The sequence below is a fragment of the Polypterus senegalus genome, chromosome 4, assembly GCF_016835505.1.
Source record: "Polypterus senegalus isolate Bchr_013 chromosome 4, ASM1683550v1, whole genome shotgun sequence".
NCBI classification, from domain to species: Eukaryota; Metazoa; Chordata; class Cladistia; order Polypteriformes; family Polypteridae; genus Polypterus; species Polypterus senegalus.
In genome coordinates, this window is record NC_053157.1 from 57,526,936 (window position 1) to 57,552,639 (window position 25,704).

General features: G+C 36.2%; 1 protein-coding gene across 5 annotated transcripts in view; it reads left to right on the forward strand.

Annotated features, from left to right (window-relative positions):
- Positions 1-25,704, forward strand: part of trpm6 (transient receptor potential cation channel, subfamily M, member 6) — a 166,383-nt gene that overhangs the window by 122,523 nt on the left and 18,156 nt on the right. For 2 of the 5 annotated variants that reach the window (XM_039750707.1, XM_039750706.1), the window contains exons 22-33: positions 2,973-3,147; positions 5,254-5,368; positions 6,312-6,505; positions 9,560-9,692; positions 13,146-14,299; positions 15,631-15,743; positions 16,631-16,763; positions 18,360-18,457; positions 19,551-19,609; positions 20,513-20,538; positions 22,035-22,085; positions 23,985-24,050. In XM_039750707.1, coding sequence (XP_039606641.1) covers positions 2,973-3,147; positions 5,254-5,368; positions 6,312-6,505; positions 9,560-9,692; positions 13,146-14,299; positions 15,631-15,743; positions 16,631-16,763; positions 18,360-18,457; positions 19,551-19,609; positions 20,513-20,538; positions 22,035-22,085; positions 23,985-24,050 — 2,317 coding nt within the window. Of the gene's footprint in view, positions 1-2,972; positions 3,148-5,253; positions 5,369-6,311; positions 6,506-9,559; positions 9,693-13,145; positions 14,300-15,630; positions 15,744-16,630; positions 16,764-18,359; positions 18,458-19,550; positions 19,610-20,512; positions 20,539-22,034; positions 22,086-23,984; positions 24,051-25,704 lie in introns of those variants that run through there. The other 3 variants (XM_039750708.1, XM_039750709.1, XM_039750710.1) reach the window with 3 other exon arrangements.

Genomic DNA, 25,704 nt, shown 5'->3' on the forward strand with positions numbered 1-25,704 from the left:
TGATGCCTGAAAAGTAAAATGACAGCAACCCACCGGGCACCTATTAAGAAAAGACTGGCGTCTGCAACTGGCAGGAACCCAGAACAATGGTGGCCAGTAAATGCTACATTTATGCCACAGCTTTGTGTCTTACAGATGCTGCACTCTTGTTAAATTTGGTGTTTTTAAAAGTGAATAAGCTTAGAGCTGGACTGGACTTTGTTGATGCAGATATGCTTTATCATTAAGTAGCACAAGGGTTTGGCAAAAGGACACATTAAAACATGTTGAAATGCTAAAATGAATTCAGGCAGCATCATTTGCTTTTCTTCTACATTTCAGAGATCTGCCAAGATCAATTTATTGTTGACTTGATGTCAAAAATATATACACATAAAGTGTCCTCCATAATGTTTAGGACAAAGACACATCATTCCTTGAATTACCCCTCTGCTCCACAATGCAGACTTTCAGGGCAACATAACACATAATGTTTGAGACAACTGGCATCACTTGTGTTTGTGATTACTCAGTTGTGTTTCATTGCTTCATTAGTGCAGGAATAAGATACCTAGTCTTGCTTGTACCCTTTGTAGGCTGTAGTTGCCATTGTTCAACACGAGGACCAGAGATGTGTCAATGAAAGTCAAAGAAGCTATTATGAGACTGAAAAAACAAGTGTAAAACCATTAATGCCACTGGTGAAACCTTAGAATGACCTTAATCAACTGTTCAAAATATCATTAGGAAGAAAGAATGCACTGATGAGCTCAATAATCGGAAAGCGACTGGTAGGCCAAGGAAGACCTCCACTGTTGGTGACAGAAGAATTCTGACTGTGGTAAAGAAAAAGCCCCAAATACATGTCTGACAGATCAGAAGCAATTTTCAGCAGGCAGATGTGGATGTGTCAGAGACTACTATTCGCAGAAGATGACACAGATAAAAACACAGAAGCCACACTGCAACTTGCAGACCACTAGTTAGCCATAAGAACAGGATGGTCACATTACAGTTTGCAAGAAAATTACTTAAACGAGTCTGCAGAATTCTGTGGAAAGGTCTTGTGGACAATAGAGACAAAGAGGAATCTGTATCAGAGTAAGGGCAAGAGCAAATTGTGGAGAGGAAAAGGAACTGTCCAAGATCCAAAGCAGACCACCCATCTGTTAAACATGGTAGTGTGGGTGTTATGGCTTGGGCATGTATGGCTGGCGCACTTATCTTCATTGAAGATGGAAGTGCTGATGGCAGTGGTGCAATGTATTCTGAGGTGTGTTGAAACATTTAATCTGCTCAAGTTCCAGTAAATACCTTCAAACTCGTTGAATGGTGCTTCATTGTACAACAAGATAATGATCTAAACATATTGCTAAGGCAACACAAGGGTTTTTACAAAGCTAAAAAATGGAAAATTCTTTAATGGCCAATCCAGTCACCCAATTTAAATCCAATTGAGCCTGCTTTCTACATGCTGAAGATAAAATTTAAGGGGACAACCTCCTGAAATAAGGAGGAGGTGAATATGGCTGCATTAGAGGCTTGGCAGAGCATCATCAGAGAAGATCCACAGAACCTGGTGATGTCTATGAATCGCAGTCTGAAAGGGGTTTGTAACAAAGTACTAAATATGACTGCTTTAATATACCTGCCATTGCTTTGTTGAAAAAATTATGGCAGCCTGAAATGAGAGCAAATGTAGAAAAAGTGTTGTCATTTCTATATGCTGTAATGGAAATGTATGCAAATATGCTTAAATGAAAGTCTACAATGTGCATTTTAATCACATCTGAATGGATTGATTTGCAATTTTAAGCTGTGGAACACAGGGTTAAATCAAAGAAAAATATGTCTTTGTCCCAAACATTGTAGAGAACACATCATGCCACACTCCAACAAAGTCTGAAGACATTCAAGTTTGTTGAATTGGAAATGCTAATATGGCCCAGTGCTTGTATGCTTGCATGTGAAAGTGCTCGCTCTGCAATGGACTGGAGTCCTGTACAGGGGATTGTTCCTGCCTTGCACCCTATGCTTGCTGGGATAGGCTTCAGCTAAGGCAGAAGGCGAGTTAGAAAATGGGCAGAAGGTTGGATTTACATGTATGTGTGTGTGTTTGAGTGTGTCTGTATATATATATTTATATACTTACCAGGTAACGTTAGTGGTTGGTTGGCCAGTCCTACAACAATTGTAACCTAGTAGGTAACAATCCAAATAATCGGATTGCAATTCAGACCTACGAACTTCACACAGTCAAGGAAAACAAACCAGCCACCGTAACGCAATGTCAAAGGCTGATGTGTGATCCCTGTAAGGGAAAGCAAAATTGCATACACCTGATGAGTCCCAATATGTATTATATATTATAAACACAAACACACATGAATGGGAGACATATTCAGGGCTTGTATATTAATGGTAATTCCACTCCGAGTTGGAGGTCGGTGCTGTTTTTTACATTCTCTCCCCTTTCTTGCCTTCCTTTTACAGTCAAAACACATGCAGGTTAGGTGAATTGGCATTGATAAATTCGTGCTAGTTAGTGTGTAAGTATGTATGTTCACCCTGTAATGGACAGGATTCCAGTCCAGGGATTACTCCTGTCTTGGGCCCATGCTTGCTGGGATAGGCTCCAGCTTCCCCACAGCTTTTCACTCTATATATATAGTATAATACAAAGTCAAATGGGTCCTGCTTTGAAATATATATCAAGTTGTTTTTTTTGCCTTATTTCTTAGGGATTCTTTTTTCAAACAATGGCAGGTATGTTCAGGCAGAAATATCATGAAAACCTGTTAGTCTAGCATGAGAAAGCCAACAAGTTAACCTTGGAAATTTAATTAAAAAGTTTTTTTTTTTCATGAACAATAAAATGTTGAAAGAATCATTTTGTATTTAAAATACACTTTAGCTGCAACATGTATCATTTAGCTTTTTATTGTTATATTTAAAGTTGCTGAAATTACAAGTGGCTTTTTTTTTCTCTACAGACTGCAAACATGTTTTATATAGTGATAATGATGGCTATTGTATTACTTAGTTTTGGGGTGGCCAGAAAAGCTATTCTTTCTCCAGATGAACCCCCATCCTGGATGTTGGCTCGAGACATTGTATTCCAGCCTTATTGGATGATATTTGGTGAAGTCTATGCAGGAGAAATTGATCGTAAGTGATTAATTGAGTGCTTTAATTTAGCAGAATTTCATATTTCTTATTGAGGCAACACTATTTTCTATTTATATGCAATAGGTAGCATTTTTTAATGCTTTCAACAAAGAATCTGGGGTAGCCCTAGTTGCTGTGGCAGTCAATTCTTTCTGTAGACTATACCAGTGCATATTTAGCTGGGAAATATCTCAGTAGATAGCATTTCGGGATACCCTGTGGTTGAAACAAGAGTGAAAGAAATGTAAAGCAGGCAGGCTCTTATAGAAAATCCTGTTTTTGTCCACAGTTGACCTCCCTGATCTTGCTCAGTTAACCTCATTGTTTTATTAAGCTGCATTAGTTACTCAGTTTGTACCTTGAAAAATCTGTGAGTGTTTAGTTTTGCTGAGACCAGCACAGCAGGTCTACAGCCTTTTTAAAATATTTGGCATCTCCATCCCAGTTTAAATCACTCTTGTGGATTCAGTTTTACAGCAGTAGTAATTCAAAAGAGCACAAAGAATAAGTGGTATTCATAAGTGAGAACTCTAATTAAAGTATAACCAGACATTTGTTACCTGTTAACTAATCAGATATAGTTTAAATCTTCATTTATTGTTGGCTTGAATGAGCTGAATTAAGCAATGTTTTCACCAGAGACTGATAGTAAAAAAAAAGATACCAAAGAACAAAAGTCAAATAAGTGGCCTCTGAATTATGTAAGGAGTAAAATTTAACAAAAATAATAAAACTGAGTCTTCTTCAAAATGCTCTGTGTCAGTCTGATATACTGAAACCGTTACCATTATGCTTGAAATCCATACCTGATACCACTAATTCATAGATTTTGTTGAGAGGTTCTATTTTTGTGAAGCATTTTTAAACTGTTAAGAGTGGAAAATTTATTTTGAGTTATTTCAAAACATTAATTTAGTTTGAAATTGGAAAATATATATATATACTGTATATATATATATATATATATATATATTGTCACAAGAATGAGACATACTCAGATAAAGGTTTGGGGCAGCCACCCGTATAATCTGGTTTCCAGGCTGCAAAATCGTTTTGTAGAAATACAGAGCACTGAAGTGCATACAACCGAGTCCAAAACAAGACTGAGGGAAAAGGGCAGGCTTTTAAAGGGGAAGACAGGAAGTGAGGTCATAAGGATCGGGCATGTGTTCATCGATCATTGGATCAGGCCTGGACGTGACATTAGGGGGGCCGGAGCTGGTAAGGTCTGTTTCTATTGGTTCGGTCCCGGAAGTCATGTCAAGAGAGCCAGGTGGAGTCTCCCAGGAATGGTCTACCGGGGAAGTGAGAAAAAGAGTCAGTGCACTCTGCCACATCCCGGCATGCCTCCGAACTGCCTTCATTTAAGCCCTTTAGCTGCCTCCCATGCGCACGTGTGTGGCAATATATATATACAGTATATATATAGTAAAAGCCAGCCCTGACACAGACAGACGTAGGACAACACAGGTTCAAAGAAAACAAGCGGTTTTTATTTACTTTTTCCCTTGTGGGAAACGCCTTCCCCATTCCCCACAGGTATAACACACAGTCCCCAGCACAACAAAATACATCACCTTCTCATTTCTTTCTTTCTTTCTTTCCCCTCCACTCACCTTCCGGCAAGCTTCGTCCTACTTATCCCGACTCTGGCTCCCAGAGCAGTGGTTGCTGGCTCCTTTTGACCTTTTGACAGGTCCTTGATGACCTGTTTCCGCCTATTTCTGTATGGTTGAGCAGCAGCTACAGCACCTCCTGATGGTGCCTATGAATACCAACAGGGCTGCACCAAATTCCAATTCCCATGTAGCCCTGCGAGAGTCCTAGGCACTACTGCAACCCAGGGTGGCTGCCATCTAGCATTCCGGGGGAAGAAGGGAGAGCCAGGCAAGGGCACCAGCTGTCTGCCACTATATATATATATATATATATATATATATATATATATATATATACAGTATATCTCTCTATATATATCTATCTATTAAGAGACTCTGATTGATTGTCAGCTATAAGTTTAAAGAGTTTAAAGCATAAATAATTTATATGTGAGATATTATAAGACATGAAGGCTAGCTAATTTTAATTTTATTGTTTGCTTTTTAGCTTGTGCTGAGGATGACGAATGTCCACCTGGGTCTTTTATTACTCCATTTCTCCAGGCAGTGTATTTATTTGTTCAGTATATTATAATGGTCAATTTGCTAATTGCATTTTTCAAGTAAGTATATGTTAGAAAACATTAGAGTATTTCTTTAGTATACAATATAATTGTTGTTGTGTATAAAAGTAAACATTAATCTAAGCTGTTTTCTCTTATGAACTTGCAGGTTTTCCATTAGACCTAATGGTCAATAAAAATAAATAAGAAGTAATGTTCATTATCTACTTCATAAAAACTTGACAGAGAATAAACTTTTATTTTTTTATGTCGGCTGTTCTAAGGAAAGCTAATTTAATTTTTTTTATTTTCTTTTTATATGAATTCATTCTGAAGACCTCTTTAGTATCTGTAGAGAGATCAGTATGTAGCAAGGCACACTGGCACTGAAGCACACATCCACACTGTTTCAGTTAGACTAGCATGTGCATCTTTAGTGCCATCTCAGTTACAATGGATTGCAATTTTTGTTTTTGAGATGGCCATATAACTAATAAAGTTTCAGGGCTTCCTTACTGGGACTCCCAAGTACCATCTTGTGGCTTTGGGGGGTTTGCTAATTCATGTTGCCAGTAATTCCTTTATTTTATATTGGTGCCTGTCCCTGGAGAATTTCATTCTTGAGTGTCCTTTCATTGTAACATCTCAGGTGAATTTTGTCTTCCAGTTGTATCTTCTAGGGAGCTCTACTGTCATCAGTATGGCTTTGTCTTCTTTATTAGCAATTAGACCCGGATACATACATACAGTTCATATAAATGGCCCCTTATATTTAGTTGAATAGTTTTCTCTAAATAATTTTTAGATCATCATAAATATTAATTGTATATAGAAATAAACTTTAAACAACATAGAATTTAACAGTTTCAGTTTTCATTGAAAGTATAGTAGTACACCAGAGATAAAATATTTACATGCCAAAACAGTCAATATGTTCTGTTCTGACAGTGTATTTATACAAATAAAAATGCACTTATACTATAGTTTTTCTTTACTCTAACAGCAATGTGTATTTTGAAATGAAATCCATTTCCAACAAGTTGTGGAAATACAATCGCTACCGATACATCATGACATATCACGAGAAGCCATGGCTACCACCACCTTTTATCATTTTGAGCCATTTGACTCTGTACATCAGTTCGTTGTGTCGCCACAGGGCAAAGAATGACCAAGAGGATGAAGATGTTGGTCTAAGTAAGTGTTCATATAATAACCTTCAGAATATGGGAAAGGAGCTTAGTTGCAATAAAATATCAAATAAGAAAAAGATGCTGGGAAAGGTTCTTTGCATGAATGTTTTTTTTAATCTGATAATTATATTTATAAATATTTAATATTTTTCCTATATAACTGATTCCATTAAAATGTATAAAATAAAGATGACATAAATGGAATTTATCCAGATCCAGTTTAATGAAAAAAAAAGTGAAATGCAATCAATGTGTTGTTCTTTTCATTTACCTTGTTTACTATTTCATCAGGGTATTTTTCTGAAAAGTTCAGTTACACAATAATGCATAAAACTGTATATTAGATCATGCTTCCTTTTAATTTTCTAATCTGTGTTATTCCCAGATTTAAACTCTTCACCTAGAATTTCTTCTTATGCGTTAATATTCTCTTTAGGTAAAAATAATCACACCTGGTCTTGGCTGAGCATTTTCATATGAACATATTTCTTAATCCCACTCAATTTCCTTTGTAATTTAATTTCTTTGTTTTGATATTGGGCAACACAGTGGCGCAGTGGGTAGCGCTGCTGCCTCGCAGTTAAGAGACCCGGGTTCACTTCTCGGGTTCTCCCTGTGTGGAGTTTGCATGTTCTCCCCGTGTCTGCATGGGTTTCCTCTGGGTATTCTGGTTTCCTCCCACAGTCCAAAGACATGCAGGTTAGGTGCACTGGTGATCCTAAATTGTGTGTGTATGTGTGTGTATGCATGCCCTGTGTTGGGCTGGCACCCTGCCTGTGTTAGGGTATAGCAGGTTGAGAAATGACTGACTGACTTGCCACACTCAGTTTCTCATGAATCCAAATTTATTATGTACTAGAGGCATAGAGGGTACACGGATATAGCGGGTTGTATAATGGATGGATGGATTTTTCGATATTTATTAAATGACCAAAAAACATAATTGAAAGAAATCAATTGGCCCTTGATTAAAAACTGCAGCCATAGTATTCCTCTTGCCCAGGTTGGGGAATATTTTTTTCCTCATCATTGAGTGCATCTCAATAATGTTTTAATCAAAAGATTACTCAAGGATATATCAGAAAATGTACATTTGAATTATGAATCAGTGATTACAAAAGTTTTCCTCCCTTCCCACATGAAATATGTTTCAGCCATCTTTACTTCAAACCTTTTGTTTACACGTTTCAGTATTTTCAACATTCTCAGGTGGCATTCATCACAAATCGTCTCCTTGTCTGCACAGAGAGGTTTAAAAGACAGCCTTTCCTAGGTGGTGTCTGAGTGGCTTGACGTTGCTTTCACATTCAACCAACAGTACCAACTGGAACCCCCCACTCACTTGGACACTGTTTTAAACATTTCCCCTAACTAGTGCATTTTATCTCTAACTTCTTTGGTGTTTTCTTTAATCTTTATTTTCACGGCTGTGCTACACATTAGTTTTAATCTCCATATTACAAAAAAAACAGTGCTAGAGAAACCACAGAGGACAGTGAATAGACAAATTCCAGGATTGCAGGGTATTAGTTATGAGATAATATTAAAGGAGTTGGACTTGTTCAGTTTAAGTAAATGGAGATTAAGAGCTGACATGATCAAAGTGTTTAAAATTATGACGAAAACTACTACAGAGGATACCAACTGCTGCTTTAAAAATAAATTTAATAAGAACACTGTGAAAAGTTTAGATGCTCGTTGAGGCCAGATTTTATACGGATCTTACTAAGTTGTTCTTCACACAAAGAACCACATACATGTGGAAGAAATTACCAAGTATTGTGGCTGAGCCTAGGACTTTCGGGAGCTTCAGATCGCGACTTGATATTATTTAAGACAATCTAGGTAATGTAAAATATGAGACAAATTTAAAGGCAAACCCCATATAACTGATGGAAAATTGATAGGAAAAAATAAACAAAAAGAAAAAATAAACAAATAGTGCAAAGGCCTTTTCAGACTGGAGTCAAACAACAGGCTCCAAATGGAGACGGAACCCCAGACTGGAAGGAGTAGGTCCAGGGAACCATAACCAGGAAATGATATCACGGATTCTGCTGGTTGTCTGATCTTTAGGGGAGAAAAGAGAAGAAGTATTAGGCATCCCTTGGCTCGGGGTGGAATTACCATCAGATAAGCCAACAAGTTGTCTCCCAAACACATGTGTGTGACAGTAAATAGGGTGGATGAGTTTGCTGGGCTGAACAGAGATTCCCAGCCCAAATACTGAACCCCTGACTGTGAGGTTTTCATCCACAAAATATGGAAATTTCAATCTGTTTCAAAAGGAGAACTTACTTCATTTTATGGATTATTAGTGTTTTAGTTCTGCAATATCAGGTCATTCTTATATTGCAGATTTTTATTTTTCAAGGCTATTATCTAAATGATTTATGTCTCAAAGCAGATTAGTACTTCCTTCATTTTTTCTCTTCCATTTCTTTCTAAATATTTTATTAAAACAGATCATGATGAGCATACACGTGTAAATGAGACCAAGTTAAATGGTGAACTGCAAGTTTTTTAGTCATTTGCAAATTATTGTACATTTGCAGCAGGTTAAGAAAACAAAAAAGCAGTTCATACCAGAGAATATATCTAAGTGTCTTAACTAAAATAAAGCATAACAGTGTTGCTTCAGCAGCAATAACTGGCAAAATTACAGCCACTGCAGCACAAACTTATGCTCCCCTTCCACAACAATGAATACTTATGCAAGCAGCATATTTTCTTTTTTTTCTTACTATTTTCTATAACATAAGACAATGCCACATTAAAAATAATTCTGAGTTTCAGTGCTTTGAATTTTAATTATAAGAGAGATCAACATTTCAGTGTTTGATTTACTATTTAAAAACTTCAGTATTAGTCAAGGGTCGGTATACGATTGTATTTAAAGCCCATTCTCCTTTCACAATCATTTGGAAATACTCCAATAAATGTGAGGAATGACTGAAAAAAGTTCAAAAGAAAATGCATGATAAAATATTTTCAGTAGTTGCTACTTAAAAATGCTTAACCACAAAGAGACTAAAATATTTTTTTATCTTTTCCAAAGAACTTTATTTGAGCAGTGATGAGCTGAAAAAACTTCACGACTTTGAAGAAAAATGTGTTGTAAAATACTTTTATGAAAAAAATGAAAGCCATCATTCCAGTAATACTGAGAGAATTAAAGTAACTAAAGAAAGGTAAGATGGCCCAGCTCTTAAAATCCAGTTTTACAAGTAACAACATTACACTTTCATATCATGAAATTGGTTGACGAAACCTATTACGGCTCATACGCATAAAAGGCAGTACAGAACATTTATCTATCCCAATGATCCTGAATTAGACCAAACTGGATTGAGGATGTTATGTTTGAATGCAACATTTTCAGACATATTTAATATACTTTATAGTCATGGGAAAGTAAAGTTTTAAAAATTCCTATAATTTACTGTTTGCAGAGAAATGTAGAATGTCATCAATCCAAAAAACCTGCATTTGAAAAAAAATTCTGAATGTGAAAGTAGCCAGATGTACTGATCCAACGTGAATGAAAACTGTCATTGGTAATATTGTGACCATATGTACATATTAAAATAAAAATACAATAACTGAAAGGGCTTGGGGATGTTGAAATGACGATCACCAATGTTGTCTTAATAAATCCTGCATCAGGTATGAATTTCATAAAGGCAAAACCTTTGATCTTTGTGAGGTTGGGTGTTGAGCACAATGTATCACAGCACAGAATGTTTTTGTTTTTTTGAAATACTAGGGGGCTTTGCACCCTGCTTGCTTCGCTTGGCCCCAAACACCCCCCACCCCACCGTGACGCACTACGGTCCAGCCACTTTGCCTCTCTGTCGCTCGCGTTGTGAAGGGTGGGGGCTGAACGAATGCTAAGGAGATGTGGATGGATCAGTTGCTGGCTTACTGCTGCTGTTGCTGCCGAGCTGTGTATTCTGCTTGTCACGCTGCAAGTCGATCATTTGAAAGCCTGTACAGCAGCTGTCCTTTTGTCTCACTGCCTTGTCTCGCAGGACGTCAAAGTGTCTTCCGAGAAGATATAACCCAAGATTTTCTTATTATAATAGAGATATAATTAAAGATACCTAAAACTGGAATTTACATACTGTGTTAAAACTGCTTGCCATTGTACTTTTTTACATTTTTGTTATTATGGTGGTGGAAAAATAGGACCATGGCAAAAACATGTAAGTAAGAATTTCACAGTATTCTGTACATATGAAACTACTATTGCTAGTGCAGTTTTTAAAAATTAATTCACAGACATATTGTTTATCTGGAGGAAGGTTCCCTTCACTTTACTAACTTAAGCCCTCTAACGGTTTTTTTGGTTCTTGTCATGTTTTTCTGGCAAGGCACGGTACAAAGCAACACTGATTATATCATTGTACAATTTAAAATGACATCATCATGGGTATCCCAGAAGTTCAAATATGTCACTTCATATACTAATTATAATTATAGTGACTGTTCAAAACAGCAAGATGAGTGAGAAAAGAGTTAAACTAGATTTAATAGATAGTGGTTTGAATGGCACATATATAATATTTTTAAAAGTTTAGCATTTAACATATACTTTAAGTATGCCTTTTTCTTTATATTTAACACTAGAAAGAATACCCAGCACTTCTAGGGATGAGGGCACCAACAACATTTTGGAATGAATTCTAGCTTGTTAACCTGTACAAATGAGGAATCTATGTGAACGTTAGTGAAGTTTATTTATAACGGTGTGGATTTGCATACCGGGCAAACACAAGCAGTGGTACACAGCACTGTTCAGGGTGGAGGCATTTTGGAAAGAAATGTAGCTGACAGTCATATCCCTGTACAAATGGAGAATCTGCATAAAACCTGACAACGGTGTGGATTTGCACACCAGGCAAATACACACACCCAATCAACTTTATAGACTAGGTCTGCCTTCCAGTTCACATAGATTGTACAACCTCAAATCAGAAAAAGTTGGGACAGTGTGAAAAATGTGAATAAAAAAATAAAGCAGTAATTTACAAATTTCTCTTAACTTTTATTTCATTGCAGACAGTATGAACACAAGATAATTCATGTTTTTTTTGGTCAACATCATTTGATTTGTAAATAAACATCCATTCTTGCCATTCAGGCTTGCAACACATTCCAAAAAAAGTTGGGATGGGGGCAATTCAGGGGTAGTAATGAGGTATAATAACTAAATAATGATGTGATTTGAAACTGGTGATGTTAACAGGTGATTGCATTCATGATTCGGTACAAAAGCAGCATCGAGGAAAGGCCTACTCCTTTAGGAGCAAAGATGGGCAGAGGATCGCCAGTTTGCCACCAAGTGCGGACAAAAAATCTTTGAAATGATGAAGAAAAACGTTTCTCAGAGACAGATAGGAAGAGATTTGGGCATTTCTCCCTCTACAGTGCATAACATATTGAAAAGAATCAGGGAAGCTGGAGAAATTACCGTGCGCAAAGGCCAAGGGCGCAAGCCTAAACTGAATGGCCGTGATCTCTGAGCCCTCAGGCGGCACTGCATTAAAAACCGTCATTCATCAATAAATGATATAACTGCGTGGGCTCAGGACTACTTCAGGAAGTCACTCTCAAGCACTACAGTACGTAGTTACATTAGAAAATGGCAGCTAAAAGTGTACTGTGCCAAAAGGAAGCCCTACATAAATAGAGTCCAGAAGTGGCGTCGACTTCTCTGGGCTCGGAGGCATCTGGGATGGTCCATTGTGCAGTGGAAAAGTGTATTGTGGTCAGACTAATCGGTTTTTCACATCTTTTTGGAAGAAATGGACGCCGTGTGCTGCGGACCAAAGAGGAAAAGGACCATCCACACTGTTTCCAGATACAAGTCCAAAAGCCAGGGTCTGTCATGGTATGGGGTTGTGTCAGTGCCTTCGGCAAGGGTAACTTGCACTTCTGCAATGGCACCATCAATGCTGAGAAGTATATCTCAGTTTTGGAGGAACAAATGCTGCCTTCAAGACGACGTCTTTTCCAGGGACGCCCATGCTTATTTCAGCAAGACAATGCCAAACCACATACTGCGCGCATAACAAAGGCATGGCTGCGTAAGAAGAGGGTGTGGATGCTTGACTGGCCTGCATGCAGCCCTGATTTGTCTCCTATAGAGAATGTTTGGCGCATTTTGAAACGAAAAATGTGTCAACGAAGACCCCGTACTGTTGCGCACCTAAAATGTTGTTTGCAGGAAGAATGGGACAAACTAACACCTGCAACACTTAGTCACTTGATTTCTTCAATGCCTAAACGTCTTTTAAGTGTTGTTAAAAGACAGGGGAACTGTACAAAGTGGAAATGCTGTACTGTCCCAACTTTTTTTGAAATGTGTTGCAAGCCTGAATGGCAAGAATGAATATTTATTTACAAATCAAATGATTTTGACAAAAAAAACATGAATTATTTTGTGTTCATACTGTCTGCAATGAAATAAAATTTAAGGAGAATTTATAACTTGCTTTTTTCTTTTTTTATTCACATTTTCCACACTGTCCCAACTTTTTCTGATTTGGGGTTGTAAAAAAAACAGTTGAAATAATAGTAACAAACTGTTGTGTTCATTGCAAATTCATTTTTTCAGTTTTTTTTTTGTTACTGTTTTATAGAGCAGAAGAAATGTTTTTGCAGTTAAAAGATGTAATAGAGAAAATATATTTCATCAAAGAGTCCCTGCAGTCTCTAGACAGCCAACTGGGACATCTTCAGGATCTCTCTGCCCTTACAGTTGATACCTTAAAAGTCATCTCTGCAGTAGACAGCTTGAAGGTTGAGGAGGCTTTGCTGGCACACAAGAAACACTCATCCTGCAGAAAGATCCCCCACAGCTGGAGTAATGCCATATATCTAAATCCATCAAATAGCCTTCATGAGGAAATTGAAAAGAAATACCATTATTATAGCACTCCACCATCTGTTTTCAGGCATCTGGCTCAGAGTCAACAGTCAACACAATTGTATAATCCTCACAGTGAACTTGCATCAGAAAATGATGTCCAACACAGCCTAAAAAAGAAAGAATCAGAGAGTGAAACAGACACTTCAGGGGTCTGCTCAGATCCACAATCAAGGTACGGTCAGTTCCTCCTGGTGCCACCAAATATGGAGTGTCTAATACATCCAGAAATCCATATGAATACCTCATTGTTGAATAAGCCTTCTATAGACAGGGATATCCCACAAGTGGAAAAGAGGGAAAAAAGTCCCTGCAGCATACCTCTCCAACTCAGTTTACAAGAAATACCAAAATCTTCTAAAGAGGTAGAAAAGCCTACTAAGAAAAAATGGAACTCTATGATTAATTTTCCAAGGAAAAGCAATGACAGTAGCTCTGGAAAGACACCTCTTAGTCCTAGAGCTTCAACTGTGATGAGTGATACCTCCCTGCTGTCAGATTCACATAGTGAAGAAAGTTCTGGAGGATATGTCAATTGGGCATTTAGTGAGGTAGATGAGCCAGGGATATTCGCCCAAGCCAAAAAGCACAACAAAGGGAAGTGTATTCATTCTGAATCCAACACAGTCTGCAACTGCACAAGTGGTGGTTCTTTAAAAGTTCAAATAAAGGAAACCCATTCCTTCTCATATAATTCAGATCACTCTGGAAACAGCAATGAAAGCTTTGAGTCTGCACCGAGACGGCGGAAGAGCTCGAGCCTTTTTTGGGTGAACCCACTTCGAAGGAGTAGCTGGTCTTTTTGTAAAAGCAGCAGCTTCAGAGCTCCAAAAGATGACAAACTCTGGAACTGTAGTAAAGTACAAGGTAAGAGTGTACATTTTTTGTGAAAAAAAAGTAAATAAATAAAACTACGAAGAATAATATTGGCTACCAGCAAAAACTTCCCAGTACTGCAAGGGATGAAATCATGCTATTTGAAACAAGGTGAAGGGAAAGATTAAATTAAATGTTTATTGTTTAACATTCACAACTGTTTTTCTTTTGACAACTTTTATTAAGAGATAGCTAAACAAACAAAAGTTTGTTCACAGAATGAACAAAATTAATACAGAAAATATAAACAAATTTCTGTTTAGAGGTAAAATTGACAGAATGTATGTTTTGAATTCAATTTCAATTTTGATAAAATAATGACATAAAAATGTTCTCTAGTCCCAAACCAATATTCACTTTCCGCCATGCGCTGAAATTTATGTAAACTCTAGTACAGGGACAAATCCATACATATAATGTGATGTAAAATATGATAAAATGAAAGTATATTATACATTTCATTCACAGACAATATGTTGAGTTGATCATATTAAGGAAGATATGAATGTAAAGAAATTAGAGAAGGGCTATATTAGCAGTTTTTTCTTAATGTTCGGTATTGTGGTCGAGTTTTGTATAGTTTTGGATATCTGCAAATTTTTGTATATTTGCATTTAGTTTGATTTTATTTTATTAAATAAATAAGGCTTGAACATTGAAAGTGCTGTGTCCAAAATATTCCCTACCCCTACCCCTAACCCCAAAACACTGTTTCAGGCATGGGTGTCTAAGTTTTGTAGGGGGAGGACAACATTTTCTGCAAACCACAAAATTAAGGAACAGTCATGAAAACCAATAGAACTAATAAGCTAGACAGGTATAACTATTAACAGTATATTTAGTCAATATTAAATATCAATATTAGAAAATAAACCTTAAATAACAAAATATAAAATAAAATTCTAAAATGCATTTTTACATTAAGCATGTCAGACAGTGATACTATATACAAATAAATGTATAAGGTACAAGATTATGAGGTTAAGTAGAGGAGACAGTTACATGAGAGTTTGTTGCTTGAAAGTTCATTCTTATGTTCAGGAATCTTAGCTCACACCCATCATGCACACCCAGGTAAATTAGCATCTTACGTATTTGTCCTCAGTCACATTTCTTATTGTGCTAAATGACTTTTTCACTCCACAAACTGTTACATGTCATTTTATAATAAGAATGGCTTGTCAAATACCTTAGCTTCAGCAGCTCCACAGTGTGTCATCTGCATGTCAAAAAGTAGTTGAAATTGTTTGAGGCAAAATATTTGAAGTACATATACCTGCAGTTTATTTGTTTAAAGATATAAATTTTTTTTTGTATTTTAGAATTTTCTAAATCCTCAGAAATCCAACCATCTGTGAGGTCAAAAACAAACAAACAAGAGTATTGTGCAAAATCTGGAAAAAAACAAAAAAAATCTGCAAAGCTGCAAGTACCAGTAAGTCATGCACACAATACACAAAATATAAAACCCAGAGAGATAAGTAGGATTTGTATTTATTGCTTTATTGTTTTCCATTTTATGTATCTGGGATCCTCTTGGGATTCCAGACACCCAAAAACCAAAGGCAAAAGCAGTGATGTGTCTCAGTTGACGTAATAAAAATCCATTTTGAGTGTGATTGTACCTTAGAGCGTAAACTTACTCAGTTTGCCTACTGCTCACCCTTCAAACTGAATTGGATTGGAGGTTTGAAAATTAATGAATATTATTTTAGAAGGCATTTTGTATCTAGATCATTTCAATGTAGCAAATTACTTTTAAAGGTCCCTCTGTTCTCTTAACTCTCTATAGTGGGTGCTACAGACATCTGTCCAATTATCCATTTTAGGACCCACATGATCTAACTCATGAATAGGGGGAACATTAAAGTTAGTTTTGTAATCCTTTTAATTTTAGAGTAAATTATAGAGAAAGAGAGAAACGCTGGGAGCATGTGCTGAATACAGTGTGTTGCCACACTCACCACATGGCGAACCACCGGATTGAGATCCGAGTGCAGCTGTGCAACGGTTAACGCCTTAGCACCACACTGAACAGTGTGAGGTTTTTTACAGTGGCTGGGGTGCCAGTCCTGCCACCAACCCCCAGGTTTTCCCTGCAAGTTGGAGGACCTGCTTGTAGGGCTGGATGCAGATTAACGTCAAACCCAGGATGGGTAAATTATAGAACATTACTTAATTAGTCACGAACTAAACCTGTTCTAATCTTCTTGTGTATACTGTATATTCAATAATATAAAGAAAGAATAAAAATGCTTATATACAGTATTAACACATTAGGCTTTCATTAGTTCACTGTTGTTATGCTGTTATGTTCTTTAGGTTATAACTGTGGACGGTTGTTCCCATACTCCACCTCTAGATTTTGATTTTTCAATGAAGGATTGCCATCAGTGCCCTAATGATGAAGATTTATTAAGAAACTGGTTGACCATATCCAGCTTCAATCAGCTAAGTATGTTCTAGAGAATAGTTGTATGGAACTTTTTTAGTGATCTGCAGAAGTAAGACCTGATTTAATTAATTCATCATATACCAGCTTAAATATGAAAAGCTACCAAATATTTTAAGATTTTTTTCCTGTGCAGAGTTTAACTCACAGATCAAATCTGAATTGGGATAACTTAAAGAGTAATTAGCCTAGAAGCACAAGATGGAATCCAAAATTATATTTCTATACTTTTCTCATTTATATTTTTGAATACTAGCCTGTTTTGGTTCAAGTCGGCCCTACTGTTTTCTGGGTAATGTTGCTTTAATTTATATTTTAACATAAATTTCAAAGTACAAAGTTCTTGTGTTACTGGCAGTGACTTTAAATTCCAAAGACAACTGTCACCATTCCATTGTAGATCACTTAAAACGCCTAGAAAATTTCCAGAAGTGCACGTCGGTTTTAAAGGTCTTTGTTTAAGTGAGGACAGACCACTAACATTACATAGACCCTTAATAATCATGATACTGTAGACGGTACTACCAGTTTGCCATGCCTACTATGAGAACATGGTTTCATCATAAAAGTTTTTTTTTTCAGGAACACACATAGCACAACATACTTCACAGCTGCTTCTCTCAGAAGGTATCGATTTATTTAAGCAAAATGTAAGTGCCAGAAGGAAAAAGGGGCAGAAAAAGTGCAATAACTAAAAGGCTGTGTTAATAACAATTATTATTTAATTTTATTTGATAGTAAGTATGTTAAGGCAACATCCTGTCTAAAACACTGGAATTTCATTCTGTATAAAAAATCATGGAAAATATGCTAAACAGAAGACTGTACTGATACTTTTATCATTGTGAAAAATGAGTAATTATTACTTAAACATCCTATAAAAATGTGCTATAATACTAACTAGTGTTAATAAATCTAAAAACTTTGTGATGCATTATTTCTATTTTGTTTTATTTACTCAGATGTATCCAACTGTGTAATCACAATCAAACAGAATTACATTTTTTGCAGTTTATCTAGAACAAAAGCATTTTTACTACGCAATGTTTCTTCTGGATACTAGGTTTGCTTCAAGGTGTCATTTATTGCAATTTAAATTACTTTACCATCTTTTCGCCATGAATATTTCCATTGAAATTTAGTATGAGTCTCTACCATTAAATATTCATAAAGAAAAATGAATCGATATTCTTTTAAATTCCATTACGATTGAAATAAACTGTTTGTTGTATATGGTATTTAAGCAGCTGCCATTATTTCTACTTATTTTTGACTTTCCCTGTTTATTAATGTTGACTTTAGTGGTAAGAGATTACCTATTTTTCTTTGCTTATGGTGGTAAATAAAATAATGAACCATCGTACAAGTACCCAGCTTTCTCTTCATATTTAGGAAGTTATTAGAAGAAGGGCCTTTTTTTTTGAAGCTATATCTTGGATAATTCATAAACTGTTTCAGTAGATTTCAGTGAGGCAAATGTGTGCTTCAATTTTACATGAAGAAGCAGCTACTGTAGTTAACTATATTTGTCAAATATTGAATGAAGTCTCTCACTTTAACTTATACATGTAGTATTGACTTACTCTGTATTTTGTTAAGGTTTGCAGAGAATGAATTCCCTTCACCAAAAGCTTCAAAATCAAGAAACAAATGCCAATTGCTTGCAGTCAAGTGAGTTCTTGTGTTTGCCATGCCAGGTAAAGTATTACAGGTATTATCATATTTGTGACTTTAAAGAGTGCCCTTAAATAACATTACCCAAATGACTAGACATGTAGTGCAGACATAAGAGCATGTGATTAGCAAAGGACATCATTAATAACAGGTAAATGGCTGTGCCTGTTAGAATAACAATAAATATATTTTTAGACATTTATATTACAACTAAAAAAAAACAAAAACTTTTGAAATCTTTTCCTGTGGATTTTGCACATTTTTTTCCAAGTTTTTGCACTCCTTTGGCTGAATCCCTTTTCAGTTCTACTGTATATTCTTTTTCTCTTTAGAAGTTAGTTTACTTAGACAGGCGCGAAGGTCTGACCATATATAATGATATAAATAAAATAAACAGTTGTTGATTCTACAATAAGACTTTCATTTAGCTTCTTTTATCATTCTAGCATTGGCATTTGTTAGGGATTTAACACAACATGTTCAGCTCTAGTTTAGTCTGTTTCCACTAAAAACCTGGTCACTTAGTGACATGCTTGGATAATTTCCACCTTTTTATTTCATTTTCCAGCTGAGTTGTTTGCACTGCATTATTCTTAGTTCAGAGTTAGTCTAGTATGATGTTTGTCATTGTAGAGATTGTCTATAATAAAGTAACCATCCATCCATTATCCAACATGCTATATCCTAACTACAGGGTCACGGGGGGTCTGCTGGAGCCTATCCTAGCCAACACAGGGTGCAAGGCAGGAAACAAACCCCAGGCAGTGCGCCAGCCCACCCCAGAGCACACACACACACACACACACACACACCAAGCACACACTAGGGACAATTAAGAATCGCCAGTGCACCTAACCTGCATGTCTTAGGACTGTGGGAGGAAACCCACGCAGACACGGGGAGAACATGCAAACTCCACGCAGGGAGGACCCGAGAAGCGAACTGCGAGGCAGCAGTGCTACCCACTGCTCCACCATGCCGCTCTATAATAAAGTAATATTTTTCAGTCTATGCTCATTGTATTTTTTTTATTTTGCTATGTAGTTAATAGCTGTTTCAATTCATTTATTTATAAATTATTAACCATTTAACATTCATTTTCTTCATATTTTATAGGATCATGGGGACACCTCTGTCTTCAACATTAGAAAAGCTAGTCTTAGCAGAAAACCTTCGTAAGTCATTTTATATATACTTTGTATTTATTTTTGTATCTTCTTAATGTTGTTTTTGATGCAGTTTTCTACCTGCCTTAGTTAGTGTTAAGTAAAACACACAATGACATCCACAGGTCTGCAGAGTCTTTGCTTTTCTACAAAGTTCCTTATTCTAAAAGAAGAAGATAGATAGATAGATAGATAGATAGATAGATAGATAGATAGATAGATAGATAGATATTTTATTAATCCCAAGGGGAAATTCACATAATGCAGCAGCAGTATACTGACAGAAAAAAATATATATATTAAATTAAATAGTAATAAAAAAGAAAAATGAAAAAAATAAATAAATAAAAAAAGCAGACAATAACTTTGAGTAATGTTAGCATTTACTCCCCCGGGTGGAATTGAAGAGTCGTACAGTGTGGGGGAATTATAATTGTGCATTATAAAGCTGGTACAATGCTGGGAAAATTGTATCGCAAACGAAGGTGACTATGTAGAAACGTGATGTCATTTGTTTTTGAAATTCTTAAGAAACAGAGTTAAAAAAAGTGCAGAAACTTTTTGAACGTCCCACGTATATAAATGTGAAATATATAATTGCTTTCTTTCTCAAAATAAATGTTAACTCAAGAGTAGGCTTTCTACCATTCTTTATTGTGCCTCATTCCACAAAGTTTTTGTTGTTGTTGTTAAAAAAATTACATTTCCCATTTTTAAGCCTCGTCACTGCTTCTAAGATCAGCATTAATCACTATCTTATGGAGAAAGCTATGAAAAGCTGGGCATGACTGTCTATTTAATTTTCTTGTTTTTGAAATTAAATATATTTAAAATTTACAGAAGTATAGTTGAAAATAATACTATTTTTTTAAATATTTAATTTTCATTTTCATTCATTTATGTTTTCTTTAGGGAGCAAAGCATAACTGCAGTGGAAGGTGAGCCATATGTGATATTTTGCGTCTGTTGTGATGAGGCTGAATGGCACTGCAGTATATCAGGCATCATTGTAACAGTTCATTGCTAGCACCTGTGTCACATCTTAGGCGGGGTATCTTCAGTGTGGTCTTTAAATCATCTCCTCATATCAATGGAGATTCTCGTTCAAAGGACTCTGGTTTCCTTTCACAGTACAAAGACAATTGTGTCTATGCACACAAGGATGTGTCCCATTGAACAGATTCTGTTTTTTGCAACTGTTACTTCATGTTTTGCAAAAAAAAAACAAAAAAAAAAAAACCTTGAAAATGAATTGATTAATGTGGAGAAGTGCAGCGTAGAGGACACAGGATTTGAATTCCACACCTGGTGACCACCATTGAGGACTTTCTCTCCATGGGTTGTACACAATATATCCTGGTTTTGTTCCTGTATCCCAAAGATGTGCAGGTTAGGCCAAAAGGCAACTCTGAATTGGTTTGATCTGAGATAACTCTGAATATTTGCTCATTTGTGTCAATGTGTCCTGTGAGGGATTGGTGTCCTGTTGGTTTCTGTCTAAAGCTCAGGCCCTCACAACACTAAAATGGACACCCACAGCCCAGAATTGAAAAGAAAGGAAATTGATGGGTGGATGGGTCGTGAGGTGACTCATGTACCTAAAATATTATTCTTTGGTGTAACTAATTTGGTCAGAAAATGGCATCATATTATAAAACAACAAAGTAACTTTTACAAAGGATTACACCTTACTAGGATAAACAGTATAATAATTATTACTTGACACACAATTTAGCCTCCTCTTTGGAATGAAAAGAAAGGGAAAATGTTGACTATTCATGTAAAATAATAGCCTGTGCTTGTGAGCAGTCAGCTCTTTCAGAACCAGTTCAGGTGTTAGCTAACTGACCAAACAACATTTATCTGTACGTGCCTTATAGTTTTCAGGCTAATGTTTTTAAGTTATATGACCTTTCAGGCTCATTAATGGCCCTTGTTTGCTGTATTCTATAAAATGAAAGGCCAACAAATTTTGCACCTTCAGCTAGAGATAACGTTTTTTCTCATTTTTAGATGAGTTCAAAAGGTACTTTGCTGATTCAAAATCGCTCCAGTAGCCAAGGTTTGATTTACAAAGTCTTAGGTTTTAAAATGAAAGTGCAGACACAAATTCTGACAAAAATGGATTTGTCCTTAGTGGCACTGAAGATGTGCATTTGAGTGTAAATCTGGTTCAGGTAAACCATAACCATGTCTTTACATTTCCTTTGCCTGCATGAGCCCCAGTCTCACACATTTTCATATACTTTCATTTACAAGACAATATAAAGTACTAAAATGATTAGGATTATGATTGCTATCAAGCAAAAAATTACAGATATTTATTCAGTTAGGTAAAATAATGATGGATGTCTCCAATAAGCTATGTAGATATAAATGTGTGATGTAATTTCAATAAAACTTTTTGACTCTGGATAAAAAATATCTATTATAGGGATGACATCTTCATTCAAGACATCTCAAGATCTTAACTACCACTATTCAGGTATTTTGTTCTACCATTCAGTTATGTTGATTGCATGATGGTGAAACACATTTGTGAAGGTGTCTGCCAGTTTTTGTCACAATTCATTGACATGTAGGTAATTAAGTTGGTCAGCAACAGTGAGTGTGTGTTTATGTGAATCCTGCGACGAAAATCCTGTATATTTCATTCTTATGACTCTCCACTTTATTAAAATTCTGGCAACAATTGGTTTGTGATGGATCAGCTTCTGGTTGAATGTTGTTTTTGTTCATTTTGGGACGTTATGGATGCTGCATAAAAATGTTGAACATTGACTTATTTAATTCCCTCCGTCAAGAGAATTTATTGCACATTTAAAGTTAATACAGTTTCCTCCTTCCAGTGATGTCCCTCGTTAAAGTTATGTATTAAGGGAGAGCTGGCAATAGGACTTGGCTGGCATTGCAGCAGGTTATTTGGAAAATTGTGAGTTGTAATCTGCATGGTGGTAATGAGTTGGTACTGAGACAACTGGACTACATTAAGGCAACATCTTATTGTGCCTTCATGCCCTTTCAGAGTGACCTCACATAATACAATGAAGTCATATGATTGTAATGAAATGAGACACAAAACCCATTACTATGATGTTACTCCTAAGAAATGCAGTGCAAATAGAGAAAGTAAGGCCAAGTGAAAGTTTCTTTTGTGTTTAATATTAACTATCTGTCCCCCGCGGCTCCGCCCGTGAAGCAGTGAAAAAGGACAAACTGTAAAAATCAATGAACAAACAAGTATCGCTAGCTGGTCGGGGGGAGGTACGTTCCAAAATGTGGCAACAGGTAGACTGACTCGAACAGAGTATGGTGCGTGAGTGAGGTGGGCCCTGTCTGGCTCCCCACTCCTGATGTCACGCTTTCCCCATCCCCTCCGCCTACAGCCTCCCTCTCTCGGATTAGCCTGAATAAATCACTCCTGCAAGTGAACTATGATACTCAGCGTGATGAGAGAAGTCGCAAAATCAAGTGAAATTATAGAAAAAACACATCTAAATCCATTAAGTAGTTCTGTCACGAAAAGCAGACAGACAGATGTTGGATTTTATATATATCGAGATATGTGTTAATTAATATTGCTAAATAATAACTCTATCATTGTAGTTCTCCTTGTCAACCAAATTCCTGTCATTTTAAATGTCTACACAAAATTGGAATGCTGAAAATGGGTGGGGAGGCATGGGTGCACAGCAGTTAGCGCTTCTTTCTCACAGCTCAATGAATGATGTGGCCAGTCGTCTGCATACGATTTGTATATTCTTTGTATATTCATGTCTGCTTAGGTTTCTTTCCAGATATTTTGTTTTTCCACCCCCACCCCCACAGACAGACTAGGTTAATTCGCAGATTAGGTTAATTTGACACTATAAATTGTCCCTGTGTGAATGAGTACATGAGTTGACATTGCAATGATCTTGTCAATGGTTGTCTTTTGCCTTGGGCCTGGTTCTGCCCAGATATGATCTTGTACCCAACAACCATAAAATGGAATAGAGGGTCTCACCATATTATGTTATGCTAGACACATACAACTGAAATCAGTGACAGTTTCTTCACTATGACTGTGGATATTTTAAACAAATTATTGCACTATTGACATTTACATTTTTTTCAGACAGGTGTTTTATTGAGGTCTGTGTACTGAACTAATGTTTCCTTCCATTTAAATATTATTATGACTGTTCTATTAAACAAATTTGTTTGAGGGACTCAATTCCAGTTCACTGTGAAAAAGTTGAACTTTGCTTATTATCAAAAAGTAAACAAAGGTCTTATATCTCCCTCTTCTGGCCAAGAATATAAATGCTTTTGATATTCATTGAAAACATTTAGGAAAAATGATCAATTATTATTTAATAACAGGAACATGTTTTTATTGCAGCTGTTGAAAGAAATAATTTGATGAGACTTTCTCAATCCATTCCATTTACTCCAATTAACCTATTTTGTAAGTGACAAGCTTTTCTATTTAGCTTTTCCTGTCATTTTCTTTTCCCATAAGTGTTCTGTATAACAAGTTGTTCAGTATATTATTTTATAAAATCATTTATTATAAATTAAACAAACACATAAACCTGAATGAATCTATCGTTTTTTCTTTTTAAAGGATTATTAAATAAAAATGCTCCATGAATGTTGTTTCCTTTTACAAGCTAAGTAAATCGGCTGCTCTCAAATGGCCTGCCTATTAGTGAAAGTCAGTGTAGGTCTGAATGTGAACCACAGTGGAATGGTGTCCTGCCTAGGGCAGGCTGCTGATTTTCAGGAGAGCTTGCAAGTGTAGTGTAAGGGAAAAGAAATAAAAGGGACTGTTAAACTAGGACATCTTGACTTCAATTAGAAAATTAGATCATATGTAACATTTAACTTGACATTTTGTTCTGCGATAACCATTTATTTGTAAGAAGTCGTATTTCTTTGAACCAGATATTCACTTAATACCTTTAATATGTTTAACTAATTTGGAACTTTACATAATACTTAATGGTAGAGTATATATCATTTATCTGTATGCTGATTGATGTAAATTAAAATATATTTAAATGTGTTATGTAAATTCACCTAATAATGCTATATCACACTGAACATATTTCACTGAACAATACAATTGTGGGGCCCCACCAGTTTGGTGTAAATAAATGATTTTCATGCGTGAAGTTCATTTATAACGATGGCTCATTACTTTTCTCTATCTTTTGTAAGAACAGCATACTGCTCCCTATATTCTTCAATTAGAAAAAAAAAAAAACAAGTTTAAAAAATGGACGGATAGACAAAATGGAATGAATAAACCATGCAGCAGTACTGAAATGGAAAGCCACAGTATGACACGATTTCATCGAAATCTTTTTCTGAATCAAATGTAGGTCAGGTCAGGTCAGGTTGGGGAGCATGCACTGGTACAGCACATTGCCGCACCCACCACATGACAAAACAGTTCGGGATTCTGATTGGCAACACCCCAGGCAGACACGCGGTGCAATCCCACCCTCCTGAAATGACCCTCTGTCTACCGCAGCCAGGTGTTACGTGGCGTCCACCTTGTCCTGGTCCAGCCACTTGGGTCCTCAACAATGAGGATCCTGCAAACTGGATCACCGTCGGGGGGAATCGAGCCACATGGCCGTAGTGCCGTAACTGACACTCCCTCACAATGCAGGTAATGTGCCTCATTTGGGAATCAAAGGTAGACTACTGAGTTTAACTGACCGGTTAATTTTGCTGTTTTCTTTTATTATCAGTCTGTATATACTATTTAGTAAGACTAGGTATCACAATTGCAAAATGTAACCTTTTTTGTTAATTTATTGTTCATATTTATTTCTGACCACCTATTCATAATTTAATTTTAGCAACTTGGTTGTGAATAGTAATTAATGAACTGCAGCTCCCATGTCTTTATTCATCCAGCATGACCTATATTTACGCATCATAATTAGGCAATGGTTAATATCTTAATAAAGAGATCTGTAAATCAAGTGCAATGACTATAAACTAAAAATTACTGTATTAATTGAAAAAAAAAAACATGTTATTTTTAATTCATATGTTGTGTGGAAAACAAGTCCCCAAAATTATAATTATGATTAGAGAATTGGAAT